The sequence below is a fragment of the Tachyglossus aculeatus genome, chromosome 4 (assembly GCF_015852505.1).
Source record: "Tachyglossus aculeatus isolate mTacAcu1 chromosome 4, mTacAcu1.pri, whole genome shotgun sequence".
NCBI classification, from domain to species: Eukaryota; Metazoa; Chordata; class Mammalia; order Monotremata; family Tachyglossidae; genus Tachyglossus; species Tachyglossus aculeatus.
This window is the reverse complement of record NC_052069.1, coordinates 21748034-21775824: the sequence shown is the minus strand read 5'-3', so window position 1 is coordinate 21775824 and position 27791 is coordinate 21748034. Positions and strand designations below refer to the sequence as shown.

The following is a 27791-nucleotide window of genomic DNA, read 5'->3' as shown; positions in this document are numbered from 1 at the left end:
CGAACGTCTGCTGTATGATCTTGGGGAAATCACTTCACTTCTCTGTGCCTCAGTTCCCTCATCTGTAAAATGGGGATTAAGAGTGTGAGCCCCATATGGGACAGGACTGTGTCCAACCTGATTAACATGTATCTACCCCAGCACTTAGAATAGTGTTTGGCACCTAGTAAGTGCTTATGTACCATTATTATTATTATTATTATTAATAATAATAAACCCCCTACTCCCTTCTAATCCAGAAACATCCCTCTTCCCCCAGTTTACTGGGCTAAGCCAGCGAAGGGACATGAAGGTCAAAAGGAAAAAAACCCAGAGGGGACTGATCCTGCTTGCTGTCCTTCTATTGCCTAATACTAGGTCATCTAGTATTGAACTTTCCCAAATGCTTAGCACAGCACTCTACACAGAGTAAGTGTTCAACAAATACAACTGATTGATTGATATACATATAAATCTGCCTTAAATTCTCAAGGGAGATTCCACTGACGGTGTGTCTGAGTGTGACTGAAAATATCCATGTGGGATCCACAGTACCGACTGCATTGTGCCCACATATGAGAAGCAGTGTGGCTCAGTGGAGAAAGAGCCTGGGTTTAGGAATCAGAGGTCATGGGTTCTAATCCCGGCTCCGCCACATGTCTGCTGTGTGACCTTGGGCAAATCACTTAACTTCTCTGAGCCCCACATGGGACAACCTGATCACCTTGTATCCCCCCAGCATTTAGAACAGTGCTTTGCACATAGTAAGCACTTAACAGGTGCCATCATTATTATTATTATTAAATATCTCATCATCATCTCTTGGAGTGTTGCCATGCATACTGTTTTACAGTGCCTGGTGCTGCTTTCCCTTCTTCTTCCAGGTATGATGATCCCAAATGATAGTATTTATTTAATGGTAATTAAACAAATTGAGTGCTTAATGTATACCATCGGCTTTAAAGCACTCAATCACCTTGCCCCCTCTTACTTCACCTCACTACTCTCCTAATTACAACCAGTTCACATACTTTGCTCCTCTAATGCCAACCTCCTCACTGTACCTCGAATTCATCTATCTTGCTGCCGAATGCTTGCCCACATCCTGCCTCTGGTCCGGAATGCCCTCCCTCTTCTGACAGAAAATCATTCTCCCCCCACCTCAAAGCCTCATTAAATACACATCTCCTCCAACAGGCCTTTCCAGACTAAGCTCTCCTTTCCTCTTCTCATTCATTCAATCATATTTATTGAGTGCTTACTGTGTGCAGAGCACTGTACTAAGCACTTGGAAAATACAATACGGCAATAAAGAGAGTCAATCCCTGCCCTCAACGGGCACTTCCCTCTGCATCGCTCTGACTTGCTTTCTTTATTCATCTTCCCTCCCAGCCCCTCAGCACTTATGTGCATATCTGTAATTTTATTTATTTGTATTAATGTCAGTCTCCCCCTCTAGACTATAAGCTCATTTGTGGGCATGGGGTGTGTCTGCTTGTTGTTATATTGTACTCTCCCAAGCACTTAGTACAGTACTCTGCATGTAGTAAGCGCATGTAATAAAATTCAAGTCACTGACTCACTGCAGAGACTGTACTAAGTGCTTGGAGAGTACAATACAGTTACAATAAAGTAGACCTGCTCTCTACCGTCAAGAAGCTAACAATTTGGTAAAGGGGCAGGCAGTAAAATAAATTACCAATAGGAAGAAGCAATAAGGGACATAAATATTGTGAGCTCGTAGCTGATCCTTTCTTCACTGCTCTGCAATATGTTGGTTTGTCTGTGGCTCTGGCTTCCAGTTTTCATCTGGGATGCAGCATTGCCTAAACTGTAATGGATCAGTTTTTGACCTTGTGGTTTTAAGAAGGGGTTTAAGAGTAAGAGAAGATGTCTATAGGACACAAATAATTCGTGGTTCTTAGCAATGGGAAAATGCAATACCCGGACTGAGGTGTCTGGAAAACATCGTCCATGTGGAAGAGAATAATAATAATAATGATGGTATTTGTTAAGTGCTTACTATGTGCCAAGCACTGTTCTAAGGACTGGGGTAGATACAAGCCTATCAGGTTGTCCCACGTGGGGCTCCCAGTCTTAATCCCCATTTTACAGATGAGGTAAGAGAGGCACAAAGGAACTAAGTGACTTACTCAAAGTCACACAGCTGTCAAGCTGTGGAGCCAGGATTAGAACTCATGACATCTGACTCCCAAGCCCGGGCTCTTTCTACTCAGCCATGCTGCTTCTCTAAGGAAAGGGAACATTTCCTGGACTTAGCAACACAACTTAAAGTCTATAAACCATGCACTGCTCTAAAGATCACAAAATAAAATTGGGGAAAGTTTCTATTAGCAGAAAAAAAATGGCCCAGGAAATGAAAATAGGGCTGAGGAAGGGAAGAAGAGGAGAAGATATCATTCTACTATGTAAGAACCACTCCATTTAATTGTCTGACCTTTTAAAGTTTCCAAGAAAGTTTTCAAATTTGGCTTTCTATGCTTAAAAATGAAAAACAAACAAAAAAACAAATGAGAAATCCTTTTAAGCATTCCCTGTTTCTGTATAGACAAAGAGAAGTCTGTCTCCTAGAACAGCCATTTTATATTGTCTGTCTCCCCCTCTAGACAATACGCTCATTGTTGGCACGGGATGGGAGTACTAAAAGCTTCGTACATTGCTCTTAACACAGTAAGCACTCAATAAATAATACTGACTGATTGATTGATCTGTCAGTAAAAGGTGAAGCCTCATAGACATTTACTCTCCCGAACCCAAGTCTATATTTGAGACTCTCGAAGAAAGCACCAAATCCATAAGCTACCAGTATCTGACCATCACCATCACCATCAGCAGTGTTTATTAAACATCTGGGGTCAGAGCATTGGATTGGATGCTTGGAACCGTAAAACTCATTTAAAGACAGTTATGCACAGATTTTTATATTCTGTTTTTTCCTCTACCTATAATTATTCTAATGTCTGTCACCCCCAATAGATTACAAGCTCCTTGAGTGCTGGGATCGTGGCTTCTAACCCGACTGTATTTTCCCAAGCACTTTCATACCATGGTCTGCTCATAACAAGTGTTCAGTACATACCACTGAGCAATTGGCATCATCCCTGCTCTCAAAGAGTTTACAATCTACAGAGGTGGGGTCATGGGATTTGAACAAAAGGGAGAGTCATTTATTTTCCCCACTTATACCTTCTTTGGTTCCCCAGAGCTAGGCTGGTTTTTTCTACTATTAGGGAATCAGCATGGCCTAGTGGATAAAGCCTGGGTCTAAGAGCCAGAGGACCTGGGTTCTAATCCCGGCTCCACCACCTACCGACTGTGTGACCTTGGCAAGTCACTTCACTTTGCTGTGTCTCAGTTTCCTCAACTGCAAATGAGGATTCAATACGTGTTCTCCTTCTTACTTAGACATGGCTCACCCCATGTAGGCAGGGACTGTCTCCAACCTGATTAACTTGTATCTGTCCCAGTGCTGGAACATGAATTGTACTTTCCAAGCACTTAGTACAGTGCTCTGCATACAGTAAGCGCTCAGTAAATATGACTGACTGAATGACTGTAGTAAGAAGTGCTTAACATACAACATTAAAAGCAATGCTGAGTCTGTCTCCCCCTTCAAGACTGTGAGCCCATTGTTGGGTAGGGACCATCTCTATCTGTTGCTGAACTGTACTTCCCAAGTGCTTAGTACAGTGTTCTGCACACAGTAAGTGCTCAATAAATACAATTGAATGAATAGTTTCTTTGCTTTTAGCCTCGTCACAACTATGGCAGTGACAGTAGCTGTAGGTGGAATTGTTGATTCAATAAAAGTTAGAAACCACCACATCACTGGTGGTTTGGTGACTACAGTCCACTCTGCCAACACATGACAGGTGTAAGTATTTTATAAAGTGCACGAGTCTCCAGAGTGTCCTGGGAAAAAGACCTGACTAAAACAAGAGGGAAATTATTTTTTATTTACATGATTCATTCAGGTTCTTTCTGTAACTGTGATTTTAAAAAATCCTAGAATAATTATCATATGAGAAGTTTGAAATGTTGAACATTGTCCCTACTGTCATCCCTTCTCCTCCTGCTCTTCCCCCTTCCCTTCCCTTTCCCTTCTCCTTTCTCTTCCTCTTTCTCCCCTTTTCTTCCTTCCTCTTCTCTACCTTCTCTTCTTTGCCTTCTTTTCTTTCTCCTCCTCCTCCTTTTCCCCCATGTTATAGTGCTAGGGATAATAATTATGATATTTGTTAAGTACATAGTAAGCGCTTACAGTTCTAGGGATAATAATTATGGTATTTGTTAAGTGCTTACTATGTGCCAAGCACTGTTCTAAACACTGGGATAGATATAAGGTAATCAGCTTGTTCATTCATTCATTCATTCAATCGTATTTATTGAGGGCTTACTGTGTGCAGAGCACTGTACTAAGCGCTTGGGAAGTACAAGTTGGCAACATATAGAGATGGTCCCTACCCAACAGCGGGCTTACAGTCTAGAAGGGGGAGACAGCCAACAAAACAAAACATATTAACAAAATAAAAGAAATAGAATAGTAAATATGTACAAGTAAAATAGAGTATTAAATCTGTACAAACATATATACAGGTGCTGTGGGGAGGGGAAGGAGGTAGGGCGAGGGGGATGGGGAAGGGGAGGAAGGGGAGAAGAAGGAGGGGGCTCAGTCTGGGAAGGCCCCCTGGAGGAGGTGAGCCCTCAGTAGGGCTTTGAAGGGAGGAAGAGAGCTAGCTTGGCGGATGTGAGGAGGGAGGGCATTCCAGGCCAGGGGGAGGACATGGGCCAGGGGTTGATGGTGGGACAGGCAAGAATGAGGCACAGTGAGGAGGTTAGCAGCAGAGGAGCAGAGGGTGCAGGCTGGGCTGTAGAAGGAAAGAAGGGAGGTGAGGTAGGAGGGGGCGAGGTGATGGACAGCCTTGAAGCTGAGAGTGAGGAGTTTTTGCCTGATGCGTAGGTTGATTGGTAGCCACTGGGGATTCTTGAGGAGGGGAGTAACATGCCCAGACTGTTTCTGCACAAAGATGATCCAGGCAGCAGCGTGAAGTATAGATTGAAGTGGGGAGAGACAGGAGGATGGGAGATCACAGAGGAGGCTGATGCAGTAATCCAGTCAGGATAGGATGAGAGATTGAACCAGCAGGGTAGCAGTTTGGATGGAGAGAAAAGGGCAGATCTCGGCGATGTTGCAGAGGTGAGACCAGCAGGTTTGGTGATGGACTGGATGTGAAGGGTGAATGAGAGAACGGAGTTGAGGATAACACCAAGGTTGTGGGCTTGTGAGACGGGAAGGATGGTAGTGCCATCAACAGGGATGGGAAAGTCAGGGAGAGGGCAGGGTTTGGGAGGAAAGATAAGGAGTTCAGTCTTGGACACTGTGCCATATGGGGCTCACAATCTCAATCCCCATTTTACAGATGCGGTAACTGAGGCACAAAGAAGTTAAGTGACTTGCCCAAGGTCACACAGCAGACAAATGGCGGAGCTGGGATTAGAACTCACGTCCTCTGTCTACCAATTTCCACTGAGCCACGCTGCTTCTAGAGGGATGTCTCTTTCCATATTGGGTTTGAGGCTAGTAGGTGCAGGAGTTGGGATGGGGAGAGGGAAGGGAGGGGAGGTGCTTTTCTAATATAAAACACGTGGGAATAGGATCAATTTCTTCCTCTCAACACATGCATGTGAGTAATATTTTTCCTGAGAGGCTTGTGGTTGCTCATCTAGGCTCCTTTAGCCTCAATGCTTCGCTTTCTATCTTTCTCTCTCTCTCTTTGTAATGGAAAGACTTCTGTTCTCATCTTTCAGAAACTCAACTGCAGGGGATTTTATAATGGAGCTGAATACAACAACAACAATACTGCAATAAAATGCTTTCCTCATTCTTATCTGGTCGGAAATGGCTAAACCGATGTAATGCCCAGTCTCCATCTGAAACCTGATGAGTCCAGTTTGGGAGCATGGGGATTTCAGCTGCAGAGGGGTTTCCCCCTCACTTCTCTTCCCACGGGGCCTCTGAGTGAAACTACTGGCAATTCCTGCCGGCCTTCCCTCCCCAACCTCCCGACAGGCCCCAGGCCTATGGGGCCACAGGGATTTGGGCAGTGCCAAGGTGTGGACTCTCAAATTGTTCCAGACCTTCCTGGTGGCATCTTGAGAGCTCTACCTGACCACCAGACTTGGTGGACTCTAAACTTTGTCTTTTAGTTTGCTTTAGGACTTAAATCATTTCATCTTCCCCACTTTATCTGTTGCTCAAAACTTCCCCGCTTGATTTTTAGACTCTGAGCTCCTGGAGGGCCAGGGACCGTGTCTAACTCTCGCCTGAGTACTTTTTCCCAGCCCTTGCTCAGCGCAAAGTACACACTTAATAAACACCATTACTTCCCCCCATGGCGGAAGGGAGATGGACCCCTTGGGGGAGCATTGGGAATTTTGCTGTTGGGTCACGGTTTAACCGAGAAAGGTTCTGACCTGCTCAGGATAGCCGTCCATGCTCCGCTGTCCTTTAGTTTGGATTAAGCATCGTCCAGGCTGAGGCCCGCGGGGTGTCTGGGAGGAAGGGATCTGGATGGGGAGGGGAGACTGGAACTGCTGGATGGTCACTTTGTTGATGTTTCCCTCATACTGCTGCTGCTGCTGTTGCTGCTGCTCCCGACTTCGATGCTGTAGACTCTGTGATCCCATCAGGGTCTGGATGTGGCTGCCTGTCTGTAGAGAAGAGTGCCTGTTAGCTAGGCCACCATTCAGGAAATGGAAAACACAACCCTAAGGCTACAGGGCAGCACTTGGGGAAGCAGAAGGAACGCGGCCTAGAGGAGAGGACTCGGAGTGGACTGGGAGTCAGGAGACCTGGGTTCTCATCCCCGCTTGGTCGCTCTGTGCAAGTCACTAAACTTCTCTGTGCTTCAGTTTCCTCATCTGCAAAATGAGGGTTAAATACTTGTTTTCCCTCAAGCTTAAACTGTGAACCCTGTGTGGGAAAGGGGACCGTGCCCGATCTGATTATCTTGTATTCACCCCAGTGTTTAGAACAGTGTTTGTCTAGTAAGTGCTCAACAAATACCATATCAAACTCATTGTGTTTTTTTTTTAGGTACTTTTTAAACGCTTACATTGTGCCGGGAGCTGTACTAAGCATTGGGATAGATACCAGATAATCATGTTGGACACTGTCCCTGTCCCACAAGGGGCTCACAGCATTAATCCCCATTTTACATATGAGGTAACTGAGGCACAGAAAAGGTAAATGACTTGTCCAAGGTCACAGAGTTGTCCAAGGTGAAGAGCTGGGATTGGAAACCAGGTCCATCTGTGCTCTTACCACTAAGCAACACTGCTTCTCATGCTTAAAGTTTAGTTTGTAGTGTCTGGTGCTGTTCTCTCTTTTGCCTCCTTATCTATTGCCATACAAAACTTTTGCTCAAAGAGAGCCACTCCTATCTTGATGGCAGGATATCATGCAAGTCGGGACTCAGCAACTGACTCCCAGCAACAGGGATGCAGTATTGTCTGACACTTCCCTGTGTCCTTAAAACATTTCCTCTACCTTCCTTGCTTTCAGTTCCCCAATTTCAGCTCTCCATACAGCAGCTGTTTGGGTTTCCTGAGGTTGGTCTTCCTCCAATCATAGTCTCGAGCCACAGTTCACTTGTCTCACTGACCTTTCCGTTTTCAAGAAGCTGAGCCAAGCCTGATTCATTCATTCAATCGTATTTATTGAGCGCTTACTGTGTGCAGAGAACTGTACTAAGCGCTTATGGTTCGAATCTTGCAAAGGAGGCTTGAGGCAACATGTTGTGCCTAAGCTTTCATATTATTATAGTAGTAGTAGTATTAACATTATCATAATTAGGGACAGTTGTAAAAGTTTGGCCTCTGATCTCATGATCAAAAATTAATCAATAAATGGTATTTTTATAGTATCCATTAATCCTTTGCTATGTAATAATAATAATAATAATATTTGTTAAGCACTTACTCTGTGCCAAGGACTGTTCTAAGTGCTGGGGTAGATACAAGGTAATCAAGCTGTCCCTTGTGGGGCTTACTATCTTAACCCTCATTTTACAGATGAGGTGACTGAGGCATAGAGAAGTTAAGTGACTTGCCCAAACTCACACAGCTGACAAGTGGTGGAGCCAGGATTAGAATCCACGACCTCCGACTCCCAAGGCCGTGTTCTTTCCACTAAGCCATGCTGCTTCTCATGCACTCTGTGTCAAGCACGGTTTTAAGTGCTGGGATAGATTCAAATAAATCAAGTCAGACACAGTCCCTGCCCCACATGGGCTCAACAGCCTAAGTAGAAGAAAGAACAGGTTACTGAATCCCCATTTTACAGATGAAGAAATTGGGGCAAAGAGAAGTTAAGTGACTTGCCCAAGGTCACAAGCAGGCAAGTGGCAGAGCTGGGATTCGACCTCAGTTCTTCTGACTCTCAGGCCTGTGCTCTTTCCACTAGGCCACACTGTATTTATTGAGCACTTACTTTGTGTAGAGCAGTGTACTAAACACTTGGGAAAGGACAACACAAAAGAGTTGGTAGAAACATTCTCTGCCCCCAAGGAGCTTATGTCTAGAGAATGAAGCCAGAGCAATGAAGATTGCCGTGAAGAGACTGTGGAAATTTCTGGATTAAAATGGGATCAAATGCACCCAGAGTCATATGACTCAAGAAGGAGAATGTTTCAGGCCTGATTTTGGGCTTCATTACTGGAAAATCACATGTAGAGAGGAAAAAAAATTCACAATCCACATACAGGGGAATCAATCTTTGCCAGAAACTATTAATAATATTATATTCATTGACTTTATTTTGAGCACCACAACCGAAGAGGTTAGTAAACACACAGATGTCATAAAGAACAAACCATGAATTTCACATTTTTATAGGACAAAACTGAAATCTTTTTTTCTAGAATCTGCAAAGGTAACTGCAGACTTTGGGATCCAGTTCAGACTTAATGAATCACTGTTTTTTCCAATAGAGGATTTTTTTTCTGCGGGGGGGATCTTCTTTCAAGATATGTTTAATTTATTATACCAAGTTTCTTGGTACAAGATAAACAAGATTCTTGTTTATGTCCGCACCCCAAAGGCTTCTCAATATATGCAGCACTCACTGACTTAGAAAGACAGTTTTGTTTTCTGGTGGGAACTTAGGCAATAGGAAGAGGCAAGACGTGGTCCACAATTCATTTAGCAATTCTGTGGTTGAATTTCCAGGAGAAGATGGTCCACAGTGTCGGAAGCAGCTGAGAGATTGAGGAGGATTAAGATGGAGTAGGATTTCATTTGCGGTCTTTAAGAGGGCAGTTTATGATTGTCTCCCCCTTTGGGGTGTAAGCTCTTTTGTGGGCAGGAAATGTGTTACATCTTTGTTTTGTACATTATTAAACCTTTGGCTTCACTGGCTTTGTCCTCCCCTGGCTCTCTCCTATCTCTCTAGCCTCACACTCTCAGTCTCTTTCAAGGGCTCCTCCTCTGCTTCCCAAACCCTATCTGTGGGAGTCCCCCAAGCCTCAGTTCTGTGTCTCCTTCTATTCTCCGTCTACCCCCACTCCAGTGGAAAACTCATTCATTCCCATGGCTTCAACTAACTTCTCAATGTGGATGATTCCCAAATCCCCATCTCCATCCTTGATCTGTCTCCTTCTTTGCTGTAGTGCATTTCCTCCTGCCTTCAGGACATCTTTACTTGGATGTCATTCATTCAATCATATTTATTAAGTGCTTACTGTGTGCACAGCACTGTACTAAGCGCTTGGAAAGTACAATTCAGCAACATAGACAATCCCTGCCCAACAATGGGCTCACAATCTAGAAGGGGGGAGACAGACCTCTAAACAAGTAAACAGGCATCAACAGCATCAATATGAATGAATATAATTATAGATATATACACATCATTAATAAAATAAATAGAATAATATATATTAGTCTATTTATTTTATTAATGATGTGTATATATATCTATGATTATATTCATATATATGAATTTATATATATTATTCTATTTATTTTATTAATGATGTGTATATATCTATAATGCACACACACACACACACACACACACACACACACACATATATACATATATATATATACACACACAAGTGCTGACCCATTGTCACCTCAAGCTTAAAGTGCCCAAAACAGAATTCCTTATCTTTCCTCTCAAACCCTGTCCTCTCCCTGACTTTCCCTTTATTCTGCTGAGAAGAAGGGGGTGGCTAGTCCATTATGGGATAATGATTAAATGATAAAAGAAATGTGCCATGCTAATCTTATTCAGATAATATGAAATCAAACTATCAATCAATGGTATTTGTTGAGCACTTACTGTTTACAGAGGAGTGTACTAAGCATTAGGGTAGTAAAATACAATGGAGTTGGCAGAAAAGGACCCTGCCCACAATGAGTTTAGACATTAATATTAATAAATTTTGGATATGGACATAAGTGCTGTGGTGCTGAGGGTGGGGTGAATGAAACCTGCAAATACAAGTGCAAGGGTGACACAGAGGGAGAGGGATTAAAGTAGTTTATAATCTAAGTGGCAGACAAATCTAATCTATTGAAAATAAAAGCTGGAGGGGAAACAAGAAGAATGCACAAAGCAGTACAAACACATTGGGATGAAACAGCTGAAAAATATTCAAGCTGATAAATATATCAGTTATTGTTATTATTATTTTATTTGTTAAGTGCTTACTATGTGACAAACACTGTTCTAAGCAACTTGTCCTGGAGAAGCAGTGTAGCCTAGTGGAATGAGTATGGGCTTAAGAGTCAGAAGGACCTGGATTCTAATCCTGATTCCATCACTTGTCTGCTTTGTAATTTTGAACACGTTACTTAACTTCTCTGTGCCTCCCTTATCTCATCTGTAAAATGGTTATTAATATTGCAGTCCCTACGTGGGACATGATCAGTGTCCAATCTGATTAATTTGTACCTATCTCAGTGCTTAGTACAGTGCCTGGCACACTGGCAGCACTTAACATATACCATAAAAAAAATGCTGGGGTAGATACAAGTGAATCAGGTTGAACACAGACTCTATCCCACATAGGGCTCACAGCCTAAGTAGGAGGGAAAAAAGACATGGAATCCCCATTTTACAGATGAGGAAACTGAGGTCCAGAGAAGTTAAGTGAGTTGCCCAAAGTCAAACAGCCAGCAGTTGGCAGGGCCAGGATTAGAACCCAGGTCTTCTAACTCCCAGGCCCATACTCTATCCACTAAACTATGCTGCATTTTAAGGATATATAAATCAGTAAAATGAATATGAATGAATATGAGTGCTAAGAATAGGACTAAATTCCACAAATGTTAATGGTGGGTATTGGGTGATATTCATTCATTCATTCATTCATTCAATAGTATTTATTGAGCGCTTACTGTTTGCAGATCACTGTACTAAGCGCTTGGGCAGTACAAGTCGGCAACATATAGAGACGGTCCCTACCCAACAGTGGGCTCACAGTCTAGAAGGGGGAGACAGAGAACAAAACAAAACATATTAACAAAATAAAATAAATAGAATAAACATGTACAAATAAAATAAATAAATGGAGTAATAAATACATACAAACATATATACATATATACAGGTGCTGTGGGGAGGCGAAGGAGTGGACCTCTAGACTGTGAGCCCACTGTTGGGTAGGGACCATCTCTATATGTTGCCAACTTGTACTTCCCAAGCACTTAGTACAGTGCTCTGCACACAGTAAGCGTTCAATAAATACGACTGATTGATTGATTGAGGTAAGGCGGGGCAGATGGGGAGGGGGAGGAGGGGGAGAGGAACGAGGGGGCTCAGTCTGGGAAGGCCTCCTGGAGGAGGTGAGCTCTCAGTAGGGCCTTGAAGGGGGGAAGAGAGCTAGCTTGGCGGATGTGCGGAGGGAGGGCATTCCAGGCCCGGGGGAGGACGTGGGCCGGGGGTCGACGGCAGGATAGGCGAGAACGAGGCACAGTGAGGAGATTAGCGGCAGAGGAGTGGAGGGTGCGGGCTGGGCTGGAGAAGGAGAGAAGGGAGGTGAGGTAGGAGGGGGGCGAGGTGATGGACAGCCTTGAAGCCGAGGGTGAGGAGTTTTTGCCTGATGCGTAGGTTATGACTGGGGAGTTGTAAAACAATGAGGGAAGCTTCTGAAGGCATTTGTTAAGTGCCTACTATGGGCCAAGCTTGTCTTGTTTTATGTTTTCGAGTCGTCTCTGATCCATAGCCACACCATGGACACATCTCTCCCAGAACGTCCCACCTCCAACTGCAATCGTTCTGGTAGTGTATCCACAGAGTTTTCTTGGTCAAAATATGGAATTGGTTTCCCATTGCCTTTTTCCATGCATTAAACCTGAGTCTCCACCCTTGACTCTCTTGCCGCTGCTGCCCAGCACAGGTGAGTTTTGACCTGTAGCAGATTGCCTTCCACTCGCTAACCAATACCCAAGCTAGGAATGGAATGGGTAGGCTTCTGCTTGACTCTCCCTCCCATAGCCAAGACTGGTAGAGTACTGGAAACTCTCCAGTTGTGATCCTGAGAGGGGCATGTTGGGTAAATATAAAGAAATCAGATTAGAAACAGCCCCTATCCCACAAGGGGCTCACAATCTAGGTAGGGGAAAGAGCAGGTACTGAATTCCCATTTTACAGATGAGGAAATGGAGATACGAGAAGTTAACAAAGCACATAAATGATAGTGCCAAGATTAGAACCCAGGTTCTGTGACTGCCAGTCCTGGTCTCTTTGCAATAGGCCACTCTGCAAATCACAATGACTCTTCCTTCTGCCACAATACACCCAGTCAGAATTGTGGATTATTTGCTGGCTCCTGGAATCAGATGTTATCACTGTTTATTAGCCCGTCAACATTTTTATTACACTGGATTATTTCAGCGTATTCTCTGCCAGACTATTCCATCTCATTTTTATGATGGAACAATTCAAGAAAGGAAATGGAAGGTTTGGGAATGTTACTGAATATTCCCAGATTTCTGGGTGGGTGCGGAAAATCTTTTCAGGAGGATAACTATTTTTAAGCATCATTGGATTTATCTGTTGGATTTATCTGCCAATTTGCAACAGGTTTTCAAACATTTGTTCCCTTCCTCTAACACACTGTTATTGGACTCTGAGCTGGACATTCTTAGTAATCAGAGTCAATTAGGCCAATCTCCTGCTGTTGTGATACTGCTGTTCTTCCCTGATGGAGGGAGAGACATATTCTTGTTGAAAAGAGATTGTGCTCCAGTCTAAAAATGAGTTTGAGAATTTTACTGTGTGCCGAGCACTACATTAAGTACCTTGGGAGAGTACAATATAACAATATAACAGACACACTCCCTGCCCATAACAAATTTACAGTCTAGAGGGGGAGAATGTGAGTGAAGAGTCAATGAGTATTACTAAAAAAATTAGAAAGTACCATTCAGGAAGGACATTGAAACTAAACAACCTTTTAATTAACTTCCACTTTCACTTGTAGTGGAAAATATTTTAGCAATCATATGTTCATAGCTTCAAACTGCTCCAGATTCTGGGTTCTGCTTCAGAAAAGAATCTTGCCAGAGAGGGGTAGTACAAATGCCATGGGTTGTAAGATAACCTGGGAGGGCTTCATGGAGGAGGAGGTTTTTTTTTTTAAGGAGGGGTATAAAGATAGAGAGGGCTATGATTTGGTAGAGGACCGGTGGTGAGAACAGAAATAAATACTGCTGATTTTCTAAGACTTTAATAGTCCAAGTGAGTATATTCTAAGTATTACTGAAGGGGATAAGGTAAGGTGAGGAGGGAGGGAGAGGAGAGAAATAGAAAGAGAGAGAGAGACAAGAGGGGAAGGGGGGGGAGAGAGAGAGAGAGAGAAAGACAAAGACAGAGAATGCACATGCTGAAACTCTAACCTCATCACCTTCTGAAACAGCCCCAAATGCTGTTTTGGGTGACCCCAGGTTGAATGAAATAAGGAAGTCCAATAAAGTGTCACTATCTATGATTTAACTTTACATCTACATCCACTGACTTCTAATATTGATTTTTCTCAGAACATGGAAACCAGGCAGCCTCAGTAACATCTAAGAGGAGCAGCATAGCATAGTAGGTAGAGCATGTGCTGGATAGTCAGAAAGTCATGGATTCTAATCCTGACTCTGCCACCTGCCTTCTGTGTGATCCTGGGCAAGTCACTTAACTTCTCTGGGCTTCAGTTACCTCATCTGCAAAATGGGGATTGACACTGGGTTGTACACAGTCCCTGTCCCACATGGGGCTCAGACTGCGAGCCCCTTGTGGGACAGGGACTGTGTACAACCCAATTTACTTACTACTACTAATAATAATGACGGCATTTGTTAAGCACGTACTATGTGCCAAGCACTGTTCTAAGCGCTGGGGGGATACAAGGTAATCAGGTTGTCCCACATGGGGCTCACAGTCTTAATCCCCATTTTACAGATGAGGTAACTGAGGCACAGATAAGTGACTTGCCCAAAGTCACACAGCAGGCAAGTGGCAGAGCTGGAATTAGAACCCATGACCCCTGCTCTTTCCACTGAGCCATGCTGACAGTGCTTAGTACAGTGTCTGGCACATAGTACTTAATAAATACCACAATTATTAATTATTATTATTACCACCATCCTTCTTGGTCCTGAAGTCCCAACATCAGAGTCATCCTTGTTTCCTTATTATCTTTCAGAATTCACATTCAGCATGCCACTAAATCCTGTCGTTTCTTCCACGTGTGGGCAGGGAATGTGTCCACCAACTCTGTTATAATCTACCAAGTGCCTAGTACAGTGCTCTGCACATAACAGCTCAATAAATATGACTGATTGACTGATTTTGTAGTCCACTCCTTCTTCTCCATCAAAATAGCCTCCATTCTGGCCTAGGTCTCAGTCCAATCCTGGCTAAACCTGCTCACGGGTCTCCCAATCACCAGTCTCACCCCTTGACAGGCCATACTTCACTTGGCTGCCCAAATTGTTTTTCCCAGGTACCGCATATGTCTCTCACTCCTCAAAACCCATTCTTCTCCATTGATGGGCAAGGGAGGGAAGTGAAGCAGAAGAGGAGAAAAGTGGGGAAGGGTGGAGGATGGGAAGGAGAAGTTCAGAAGCAGTGGAATGAGTGCAGGAGAAGACAACAAGGGCTCTGGGTTCTAATCCCACCTCTGCCACTTGCCTGCTCTGTGATCTTGGTCAAGTGACTTACCTTCTTTATGACTCAGGTTCCTAATCTATAAAATAGGGGGAAAATATCTGTTCTCTCTCCCCATTTGTGAGCTCCGTATGGGACAGGGACTATATCCAATCTGATTATCTTGTACCTATCCCAGTGCTAGTATAGTGGTTGGAAAATAATGTCTAAATAATATTATTATTCTTTTAAATAATATTATTATTTTTATTATTATGTAGAAGGGAAGAGAGAGACAAAAGGGAGAAAAGAGGGGAGAGAGAGAGAGGGAGAAAGGGAGAAATATGGGGAGGGAAGTGAAGATGGGGAGAAGAATCAATCAATCAACTGTATTCATTGAGCGCTTACTGTGTGCAGAGCACTGTACTAAGCACTTGGGAAGTACAAGTTGGCAACATATAGAGACAGTCCCTACCCAACAGTGGGCTCACAGTCTAGAAAGAAGATGGGAAAGAGGAAAAGGGAGGGGAAGTAGAAGGAAAAAGGGAGGAACAGAGAGGAAGAGAAAGGAGGGGAGGTGAGGGAAGAGGAAAAAAGGAAGAATGGAGGGGAGATGATGAGAAAGAGATAAAGGGAGGGGAATAATGAGGAGGAGAAGGGGAACATGGTGAGGGATGAGAAGGTGGGAAGCAGGAGAAGGGGAACCTTTTCCTGCCCCAGACAATACAGCATAACTTTTAATTCAGAATTCTTCCCAATTGCTGAGCACCCCTCAATAGCTTTATCTCTGCTTCCTCTTTCCCACTGATGCTTTGGGTCTGGAAATGGGTGTCAGGTGGCCAGAACCTGAGGGTGCTTAACTCTTTCCTCAAGGAGGGGGTACCAACTCACCCCCCGACTCCAACAACTAGTTCCATCTGTCTATGGTCAGGTTTGGGAACGCTACCTTCCTCAACATCCTTTCTAATAAACAATCTCCATCTTGCAACAAGTGCTGAAGTTGACAGAAATTTGGTCCATTTCCTCAGATTTGCACCAAGTCTGTAGACCATCTCCAGGAAAAATATCCATTTGACAATAACCACCACTTAACTAATAAGTTCTATTAGCAGTGATAAGAAAGGAAGGCAAAAAGTGATAACGATCAACAATTCACTTAGCAAAGTGCCAAATTGTTGTATTTGATAAGAATCTTCCTTACAATTACGGAGAGCCTTTGCAAGATTATCCTGAAAAAATTATGCTTGATTCATTATTAAAGATGGCAGCAGCAGTTGCCATCCTCTCCTAAAACCTAGAATGAAAGCACTTTTTTTTTTCCAAGTAGGAAATAAACATCCATGAGCCTTTGATAAGGGATTTCTGAAAGCATTCCAGGTAGGAAAAAAACGTTGCAAAATTATCTCTACGGTAAAGAAGAAACAAAGCGAAGCACAGCAAGGGCACCCCTCTAAGAAAGAACAAAACATCCCACCCAGAAATGTCAGAGGAGTTTTCACCGTAATTATAAATGAAAGCCCCAGATAGACCTTACTTTTCCCCTTAACCTATTTCAGAACAGTGGAAGGGAGAGGGAGAGGAAGAGGAGGGGATGCAGCAAAGGAAGAAGGGAGGGATGGATTAATTCATTCATTCAATTGTATTTATTGAGCGCTTACTGTGTGTAGAGCACTTTACTAAGCGCTTGGAAGGTACAATTCAGCAATAAAGGGATACAATCCCTGCCCACCCTGGGCTTACAGTCTAGAGCGGGGGAGACAGATATAAAAACTGTGTACTCTGCACACAGTAAGTGCTCAGTAAATACAACTGAATGAATGAATGAAAAACAAGTAAACAGGAATCAATATAAAAATATAATTTTATATATATAGATATACATACATAAGTGCTGTGGGGTAGGGAGAAGGGGGAAGCACAAAGGGAGTGAGTCATAGTGACAAGGAAGGGAGGAGGGAGCTGAGGAAAGGGGGGAGCTTAATCTGGGAAGGCTTGTTGGAGGAGGTGTGCCTGCAGTAGGGCTTTGAAGGGGGGAAGAGTGATTGTTTGGAGTTATTTGAGGAGGGAGGGTGTTCCACATCAGAGGTAGGACATGGGCCAGAGATCGACAGCAGGACAAGCGAGATCGAAGCACAGTAAGAAGGTTGGCACCAGAGGGGCGGAGTGTGTGGGCTGGGATGGAGAAAAAGAGAAGGGAAGTGAGGTAAGAAGGGGCAAAGTGATGGAGAGGTTTGAAATCAATAGTGAGGAGTTTTTGTTTGATAAGGAGGTTGATAGGAAACCACTGGAGATTTCTGAGGAGGAGGGTGACATGCCCTGATCATTTTTGTAAAAAAGATAATCCAGGCAGCGGAATGAAGTATGGACTGAAGTCGGGAGAGGTAGGAGGTTAGGAGGTCAGAAAGAAGGCTGATGCAGTAATCCAGTTGGGATAGGATGAATGACTGTACTAACAGGGTAGTGGTTTGGATGGAGAGGAAAGGGCGGCTCTTGGTGATGTTGTGACCAGCAGGATTTGGTGACAGACTGGATGTGTGGGGTGAATGACAGGGCGGAGTCAAGAATGACTCCAAGTTTGTAGGCTTGTGAGATGGGAAAGATGGTGGTGCCATCCACAACCATGGAGGGAGAGAGGGATGGAGGGAGAGAGAGGTGGAGAGAAAAATAGAGGGATGAAGAGAAGGAGGGAGGGAGAGAAGGAGGGAGAGATAAGGAGAGGAAAGGAGGGAGTGAAAGAAGGGGGAGAGGAAGGAGAAGATAAGGAAGGAGAGCGGAAAGGAATGAGAGAAAGTGAGAGAGATAGGGAGAGAAATAAAGGAAGAGAGAAGGGAAAAGGCCCCATAATAATAATAATAATAATGGCATTTATTAAGCGCTTACTATGTGCAAAGAACTGTTCTAAGCGCTGGGGAGGTTACAGGGTGATCAGGTTGTCCCAGGGAGGGGCTCACAATCTTAATCCCCATTTTACAGATGAGGTAACTGAGGCATAGAGAAGTTAAGTGACTTGCCCAAAGTCATACAGCTGACAGTTGGCGGAGCCGGGATTCAAACCCATGAACTCTGACTCCAAAGCCCGTGCTCTTTCCACTGAGCCATGCTGCTTCCATGTGGAATATTGTATCACCAAAATTAAGTTCCTATACATTTCTCACCAGCCCCTGTCCTCTCGGTTCTCCCCAACATGGAGAAAATCTCATTAAACGGGGAATTTTGTGACAATTCCAGATTAGCAGCAAGAGATTTCCCCACTGTCAAAGAGATCCATGATCCCCGAATTCCTAACAAGCCATGTCTACCACAGGGACCACAACTAACTCCCACCTGGGTATTCTTTCCAGAGCTGTGTGCTCTGCACACAGTAAGAGCTTAATAAATGCTGTGCTGCTGCTGCTGCTGCTACTACTACTACCACCACCACCACTACCACCACTATTTGTATTTGAGGGAGCAGCATGGCGAAGTAAATACAGCACAGGCCTGGGAGTCAGAAGGTCATGGGTTCTAATCCTGACTCTGCTCCTTGTCTGCTGTGTGACTTTGGTCAAGTCACTTCACTTGGCCTCAGTCACCTCATGTGGAAAATGGAGATTGAGACTTTGAGCTGCATTTGAGGCAGGGACTCTGTCCAATTTGATTTGCCTGTACCTACCCCAGTGCTTAGTACAGAGCCTGTCACATAGTAAGCACTTAACAAATGCCATTATTATTATAATTATTATTATTATGGGGGAAGCAGTAACCTTAATACAAGGAGTGGCTTCCCCTCAGGAGTGAATCACAAATCCCTCTCTCTGGTCTTCTTTTTTTTTTTTTAACAGTATATGTTAAGTGCTTACAATGTCATGGGTTCTAACCCCCACCAGTTGTCAGCTGTGGGACTTTGGGCAAGTCACTTCACTTCTCTGTGCCTCAGTTCCCTCATCTGTAAAATGGGTATTAAGACTGTGAACCCCACCTGGGACAACCTGACCACTTTGTATTCCCCCCCAGTGCTTAGAACAGTGCTTTGCACATAGTAAGCGCTTAATACTATTATTATTATTATTATTATTGTTATTATTATTATTATTATTATTATTATGTGCCAGGTACTGAACTAAGCCTTGGGGTAGATACAAGCTAATCAGGTTGGACACTCACATGGGGTTCACAGTCTTAAGCTCCATTTTACAGATGAGGTAACTGAGGCACAGAGAAATGAAGTGGCTTGCCCAAGGACACCCAGCAGACAAGTGGAAGAGCCAGGATTTTAGAACCCAAATGCCTCTGACAACTAGTCCTGTGCTCCTTCGACTAAGCCACTTTGCTTCCTACTTGAAAGCACCATCAATGGTTCCTGAAGAGATTAGAAGACTTTGAGATAAGACTTGGAGAAAGAGACTTGGAGACTTCTCCCTGACTATCTCACTTCATCTCTGCTTTTCTTCTCTTCCCTTTCTGTTCACCACCTGTTGTTCTTGTTGCCAATTCGGTGGCAGGGATGCTTATGAACTGTTCGCTGTCTTAGAAAAGTTGACACTACAGCCTTGAAAGGAAGGTGCTATAGAAATCTGATAAAATAAACATTAATAAAGCAATCACACCTTTCATCTGTAGAACAACTGCACCTTATGAAGAATCAAATTAACATTTTCATATCCCGGGGTTAGTTCCCAATGAATGTTAATTTGGTATGTCACATTAACTCAACTCTTGCAGAGTTTTAAACTTGAGTCTTTATTTTGTTACTTTCGTTTTTGTCTCTGCCAGATCATATGCCACAGCTGACTCTTCTTCAGGCTGTAGGTGTCCTAGTGCCTGTGTAGCATTTATTGAGTGCCTACTGAGTACCACATACCAAACTAACAGAATCACAGGACATGTTTCCTATGCACACAGAGTTTATCCTCTAATGTTCAAGACTATGAAGCCCTGTTCTCCACAGGCCAGGGTATAAGATGGTGACAGGTTTTATATGAAGGGAAACCTGATCACCTTGTCTCCCCCAGCTATTAGAACAGTGCTTTGCACATAGTAAGCACTTAACAATTACCATTATTTTTTTTTTAGGGGAAAGACTGGCCAAGGAGTAGTTAGATAATTCAAATACGTTTTCTTTCTTATTTTGGTGTTGTTTCTTTTCGTATCTTCACTCTTTCTAAAGACGCTGGAGTGAAGCCAAGCCTCAGGGCTGGGAAACAGCTGTCCTCTCTCCTCCTTGGACGGAGAACCAAATCTGCTGAGTGACTTTGTGCAAGTCACTTAACTTCTCTGTGCCTCAGTTCCCTTCATCTGCAAAATGAGAATTAAACTTCTGAGCCCAATGTGGGATCCGGACTATGTCCACTCTGATTATCATCTGTCTACTCCTACACTTAGTACAGCACCTGGCACAGAGTAAGCATTTAAGAAATACTACAAAAAAAGAGCCCTTTGAGGGACTGGGATTGTTTACATTGTATCTACCCCAGGGCTCCAGCACAAAAGCAGCCCCATGGTGTTGTAGATAGAACATGGTCCTGGGAGTCAGAGGTCATGGGTTCTAATCCTGTCTCTGCCATTCGTCTGCCATGTGACCTTGGGAAAGTCACTTCACTGCTTTGGGCCTCAGTTTTCTCATCTGTAAAATGGGGAATGAGACTGTGAGTCCCATTTGAATCCACCCCAGTGCTTAGTACAGTGCCTGGCAAACAGTAACTGCTTAACAAATACCATCATTATTATCATTATTATAGTAAGCACTTAACAAATACCACTAATTATTATTCATAATAATAATGTTGGTATTTGTTATGCAGTTCCTATGTGCCATGCACTGTTCTAAGCACTGGGGTAGATATAAGGTAATCAAGTTGTCCCATGTGGGGCTCACAGTCTTCATCCCCATTTTACAGATGAGGTAACTGAGGCACAGAGAAGTTAAGTGACTTGCCCAAGGCCACAGAGCAAATATATGGCAGAGCCGGGATTAGAAGCCATGACCTTCTGACTCCCAGGGCAATGCTCTATCCTCTGTGCCATGCTGCTTCTCCTATTATTATCCTTATTACTCTTCTCCATTAGAGTGGGGGGGCGGGCACTTTCATTCATTCATTCAGTCAATCAATCAATCAATCAATCACATTTATTCAGTGCTTACTGTGTGCAGAGCACTGTACTAAGTGCTTGGGAAGTTCAAGTTGGCAACATATAGAGACAGTCCCTACCCGACAGTGGGCTCACAGTCTAAAAGGGGGAGACAGAGAACAAAACCAAACATACTAACAAAATAAAATAAATAGGATATGTACAAGTAAAATAAATAAATAGAGTAATAAATATGTACAAACATATATACATATATACAGGTGCTGTGGGGAAGGGAAGGAAGGTAAGATGGGGGATGGAGAGGGGGACAAGGGGGAGAGGAAGGAAGTCATATTTATTAAGAACTTACTGTGTGCAGAGCATTGCACTAATCGCTTGGGAGAGCACAATGTAATAATAAACAGCCATATTCGCTGCCCACAACAAGCTTACACTCTAAAGGGGGAGAAAGATATTAATATAAATAAATAAATTACAGATACATACCTAAGTGCTGTGGGGATGAGAAGAGGGATTAACAAAGGGAGCAAGTCAGAGAGACACAGAAGGGAGTGGGAAAAGAGGAAAGGGGGGCTTAGTCAGGGAAGGCCTCTGCAAGGTAGTCAAAAGTTCTCCCACCTGTGAAGATACAGTACAGTCAGAAAAACTGTCACTACACTTTCCCTCATCCAGTAACACCATGCAGACACTGTCCCTGATGTGAGCATAGCGCTAGTCCATGAGTGAAAAAGTACACTATCTGGTCCTCTCTTCTACCACCATCCCCGTAAAAACCAGACCGAGGAGAGGATGCTGCGAGAGAGCTTATCTCTGTGTTTACCTGCGACAATTATCCCACTAATTCAGGAGCTGCTGCTCCCATTTTCCATCTCTGCATTAAACTCACGAAATACACGTGAGTCCCCCGCGTATGCACGCTTCCTGCAGAACAGGAACCAGGGGAAGCATCTTCTCAACCTGGAATCAGTCAGCTCCAAGCTGTATGGCTGAGAGAACTGTGTTTGATTGGGTGTGTTTGGAAGCCCCTTATTTACTGGGGACCTAGTCCCCACAACACTAGAGTTGGAAATATCCATTCATTCATTCATTCATTCAATCGTATTTATTGAGCGCTTACTGTGTGCAGAGCACTGTACTAAGCGCTTGGGAAGTACAAGTTGGCAACATACAGAGACGGTCCCTACCCAACAGCGGGCTCACAGTCTAGAAGGGGGAGACAGACAACAAAACAAAACATATTCACAAAATAAAATAAATAGAATAAATATGTACAAATAAAATAGAGTAATAAATACGTACAAACCTATATACATATATACAGGTGCTGCGGGGAGGGGAAGGAGGTAAGGCAGTGGGGATGGGGAGGGGGAGGAGGGGGAGGGTTCACCTAGATATGCTGGTAATACACCTAAATCAAGAGTAGTGATCTGTGGAATTCGGCCAAGGGACTGAGTGTCTGAGTTATGTGTCATCTCATCGAGATGGTAACTAAAAACAGAGGAACAGATGAGATCACTGAGAGATGGGTTGTAGGGATCTTGGAGGATCATGGCCATGACCAGAGGGATACGTGCAGGAGGTGCCCGTGAAGAAGATATTGGCTGAAGACAGAAATTCTTATGAAGGAGAGTTCCCACAAAACTGAAGTCTGATATTGAGAACCAGCATGGCTCAGTGGAAACAGCACAGGCTTTGGAATCAGAGTTCATGGGTTCAAACCCCAGCTCTGCCAATTATCAGCTGTGTGACTTTAGGCAAGTCACTTAACTTCTCTGTGCCTCAGTTCCCTCATCTGTAAAATGGGGATTAAGACTGTGAGCCCCCTGTGGGACAACCTGATCACCTTGTAACCTCCCCAGCACTTAGAACAGTGCTTTGCACATAGTAAGCATTTAATAAATGTCATTATTATTATTATTATAGTGAAACTGACAATGGATGCCATCATTACTCTTATTCTTATTATTATTATAGTGAAACTGACAATGGAGCAAAAGGTTCACCCAGAAGGAGCTGTTGGTGATGAACACTGGTCGGTAAGGAACAAGTGCTCTGCATTTTCTGCCATAGAGTGTAAATTCCTTGGAGGCAGGGATCGTGTTAATAATAACAGCACTGTCCTAAGCGCTGGGGTGGACACAGGCAAATCAGGATCGATACGGTTTGGGAGGGAGTGGGGAAAGCTGGGGAGAGGGCGAGAAAGGCTGGAAAGAGATGGGGAGAGCTAGAGAAAGGGTAAGGAGGCTGGGGAGCTCTCCCCATCTCTTTCCAGACTTTATCATCCTCTCCCAAGCCATCTTTGCCCTCTTCCAACCCCCTCCCCAGTTTTCCTGACCCCCCCCCTTCCCGTATCTCCTCCCCACCTGCCCATTTCTGTCCTTCTGCAGACTCTCTATCCAACTCACTGATCCCACCCTGCCTTCGGTGAAAAAAAATCCCATCTCGCTGTGTCCCACTCTTTTTTCAGGATAGGCAGGACCCAGTAAATCAATCCAGAGTGTTTATTAAGTGCCCACTGGGTAGCCAGCCTAATACTTGGCTCTGGAAGCATCATTTCCTTAACCTGGAGATATGGCTGGATTGTAAAGTATCACATCTATTATCTTATTGTTCTTTCCCAAACCCTTAGCACAGTTCTCTTCACACAGTAAATGTTCAATAAATACCAGGGACTGATTAAAATGGGGATACTACCTACTCTTCCTACCTCTTCGGTTGTGGCTTCATGGAGGACAAGGGACTGAATCCAAGCTGATTACCTTGCATCTACCATAGGACTGAGCACAGAGTTGATGCTTAATAAATACAACAACAACAATAATAGTAATTACTCCTTTTCTTCTATCATACTCTCCCAAGTGATTAGTTCATCGCTCCACACACACTGGTGCTCACTAATCCTCAACGACCGTTATTTCTCCCTGGTGACTTTTTCATCAGGGTTACCGGTTATGTTATAGATACCACACTCCAGTAAATTGGTAGAAATCTTTGTTGGAAGTTGGTTACCTTTTTAGTAATGGTGTCCGGTGGCACATCTCGTCTCCCAAGTGGATAAGGATTCCACTGGCCACTCGGAGAGACGTCTTCTTGTCCATTGTCTAGAATGTTGCTTTGCTGGGATGGGGTCTATTGTAAAAACGGTAAGGAAGTATTTAGTGATGACATCGTAGGCAATATGTAGGTTTAAGATTCTGATAAATTCAGGTTTGTCCCATTGTAGAACCACATTGAATCTGAACCGGATTACATTGTTTACTGGTTAAGAATTTGGTAGCAACACCAACTCTGAATTTCAATGGAAACCACCAATTTGTGGATTCATGCTGAATATGTTGGAAAAAACTATGGGTTGTTACAGTTTAGGGATACAAAATTACAATTCATGAAAGAACCAAAAATGATAAAAAGGACACTGACTTCACACCAAGCTTGGTTCTCCCCTTTTTGAGGGGCCATGGAGGTGGGTCTAGTGAGGGGACTGAGGTTTACAGGACATTCTACTTTGCCTGACTTTGCCTAGGTGAAGGGGAAAACAAGCTACTTTCTCTTGGAAGCGGCAGTCTAGCTGCCTATCCCCCAAAACACTGTCTACGTCCTTTTGTAAAGCAAAGGGAGCTATGGTCAGGAGAATGCAGAGTGTCACCAATGAATCCTTGAAGAATTCTTGGTGGTTCATAGTAGCTACCTCTGCCCATTCCTCCACTTCTTCAGCTCTTCCTTCTCAGCCTTGACAATCAGGAAGTACATGGGAGAGGGGCCGTGTCTGGAATTACTTCATCTTAGGAGGAGTAACTCTCCTTTATAATAAAGACATTGCTACAAGCAGGAATTTATGCTAGGTTTCCCCCTCCTTGCAGATGGAAAACAAGTAGGGAAAGGTGGAGAATCAGGCTAGTTGCTTTTCTACAGATCCACAGCTAACATCGAGCTTACTTTAATGCTATCAATCAATCATATTTATTGAATGCTTACTGTGGGCAGAGCACTGTACTAAGCAAGTGGGAGAGTACAATATAACAATAAAACAGTCACATTCCCTGCCCAAAGTGAACTTAGGAACTGAAACAAGCTATAAGTATCTATTAGTCTCTAATTCAAGCAATTGGATGATGATGAATTTTCAGAGGCTGGGCCTTCAGTTGGGAAAATTCCCATATCTTGTAAAATGTTGTGGTAATGCCCATGGTTAGATCGTCAAGATTTTTCATCTTGGGACACACTCCTCATTTGGTCAAAAGTTCAAGATGGAAGCATTTTTAATAATTCCATATAAATGTCATGCTACTGAAATCTTAAATATAAAGCCAGATCATAAAAATGCATTCAATACTCAGGTGTTCACTCACATTGGTGTTACCTTCCACATAATAATGATATTAATAATGATAGTGTTTATAAAGCACTTACTTTGTGACAAGCACTGGGGTAGATACAAGATAATCAGGTTGTTCTATGTGGGGCTCACAGTCTTAATCCCCATTTTACAGATGACTAACTGAGGCACAGAGAAGTTAAGTGACTTGCCCAAAGTCACACAACTGACAAGTGGTGGAGACGGCATTAGAACCCATGACCTCTGACTCCCAAGCCTGTGCTCGTTCCACTAAGCCACACTACTTCTCTTTGGTGCATGGATCGTACCTACTTATTTGATTGTACTCTCCTAAGTGCTTAGTACAGTGTTCTACATCTAGTAAGTGCTCAATAAATGCCATTAATTTATTGCCTTCCATTTCCTGTGCCTGTACACTTGGTCTTGTCTTTTTTTTTTTCCATTCCTGATAAAACTTCTCCCTGAACCATTATCCTTCTAACTGCCCTGGAAATGTACTTGAGATCTGAATCATGTGTTTGTTCTCATTATTTTCAGTTTCTATAACATTTTGTCCAGATGCATAGAAAGGCTTTTTCCTCATTAGATGTGTCTTCAAAAAATGCCTTTTGTGTCCCTCTTCTTGGTGTCCCCATTGATATTGTTACTTATCAATGCTGAGGAAATGGTTTACTGGGGTTTCAATGGTGATTAGAAAGATCTGTGTCCCTTCCACTCTTTCACGCTACTTGAGGAATCTTCTAAGCTCCTTTCTGAGTCCATCAGAAGGCTCCACATCTTGAACAAAAAAAAAGCAGCAGATTTAAAATGGCAATGTACTGGAGCTCTATCTTTTGCTTTGTTACTGGCTTTAAAGCTAGAGGGGTAAGATATTAAAAAAAAGAATCTTCTTTTTAACCACAAAAATTCCACAAGTATCCATACTTGTTCCCAATCCTTTCAGTTATGAGTTTTTTTTGCAGTGTCTGGCCCGAGGTGCTTTCACTGCACCAGAAAAAGCATGGTTCGTTAATCAAAAGGAACAACAAGGTAGCAAAATACACTGGAGATGCTGAAGTAGCAGGGTCCAGTCAGAATGGGATGCTGAAGCCAGAGGTCTGGTCAGGGTTTGGGGCCTAACCCAAACCAGGAAGACCTGCCCAGAATCTTGACCTTTTCTGTTCTTGTTTCTCAGTTCCTCTGGCCAGATCTACGGATCTGAGCTAGTCAAGCAATCCCTGGCAATAAACGCAAAACAGAGATTCAGGCTAAGATACCATGCTTTTGCCAAGGTTTTTATGTCTGCATTATTTGGGTCTTTGTGCAACCCTCGGTTTTCTGTTGGATGAATGGGCTTGCCTTCCTAATGAGCAATTGTTTAAAAACTTGCTTTAAAAATGAAAGGAGGTAGAAGAGATAAATTGATAGCGTTGCACATGTCTCCAGGCTTGGCAAATTTAGAATTGGCCCTTGATTCCTATTTTTCCAAAAGAATACCAAATTTCATGGTGACTGCTGAGCTATCCCGGGGACTTTGTGAGAAAATGATATGACACTTATGTTCCAAAGCAGGCATACAGAGCTAAAAGACACTCCAGCCGAATATTCGACTGGAAGGAATTCTCTGAAAAAAAAGTCTTTTATTAGTAACGATAAGGCTGGCGGTTTTATGAGGCACTGTAACTGGAGGGGTGATTCAAATCTTCCTGAAAAGGGAAGAATAGAGAAACATTTCACTGGCTCCCGATCTTAACAGGAAAAGGTGTGGGAAGGGGGTTTTCTGGCAATACTTTCATTAGCTGATCAGAGTCTGTTTCCCTGTTAAAGTTATCCATTTGACAGAAGCTGACTGAATTGCATATAAATTGCAATTGTGCACCTGTTTGGTCTAGATAAAAGGTTAGAAGCAGCATTTCAAATGTAAAACATACAGCCAATCTCAAGTGTTTTGAGGGCTCTGAACTGCCACTACGAATTGATTCTCTGAGACAGAAAGCCAAATAAAAAACATGCCTGGTTATCTCCTGCAGTTATATCCCTCATACCTGCTGCTTTGTTATCAGGCTCAAAAATGATAAATGGAGTTGATTTTTTCTGAAGATTTGAAATCAATTAAAAGGGAAGGAAGTGGAAGCGTATGAAACGGCAGCCACTGATCACTCTACTTTCTATCTGCTACAAGTTGGATTTGAGTGGAGGAGTGCGTGATGATAGTGGGGAGGGAATACTCAGCACTGAAATGGGATCATAATCTCATTCTATTTA

At 43.3% G+C, this 27791-nt stretch overlaps 1 protein-coding gene and 1 non-coding gene across 3 annotated transcripts in view; both read right to left on the bottom strand.

The window, feature by feature from the left end:
• LRRC7 (leucine rich repeat containing 7) overlaps window positions 1-27791 on the bottom strand; it is a 439503-nt gene that overhangs the window by 73703 nt on the left and 338009 nt on the right. For both annotated transcript variants that reach the window (XM_038744743.1, XM_038744744.1), the window contains 2 exons: window positions 24221-24340; window positions 6472-6708 (listed from right to left, as the gene is read on the bottom strand). In XM_038744743.1, coding sequence (XP_038600671.1) covers window positions 6472-6708; window positions 24221-24340 — 357 coding nt within the window. The remainder of the gene's footprint in view (window positions 1-6471; window positions 6709-24220; window positions 24341-27791) is intronic.
• LOC119927618 lies at window positions 12415-12552 on the bottom strand. The gene has a single exon (XR_005450604.1). It is a non-coding gene; the product is annotated as a small nucleolar RNA SNORA7 (small nucleolar RNA).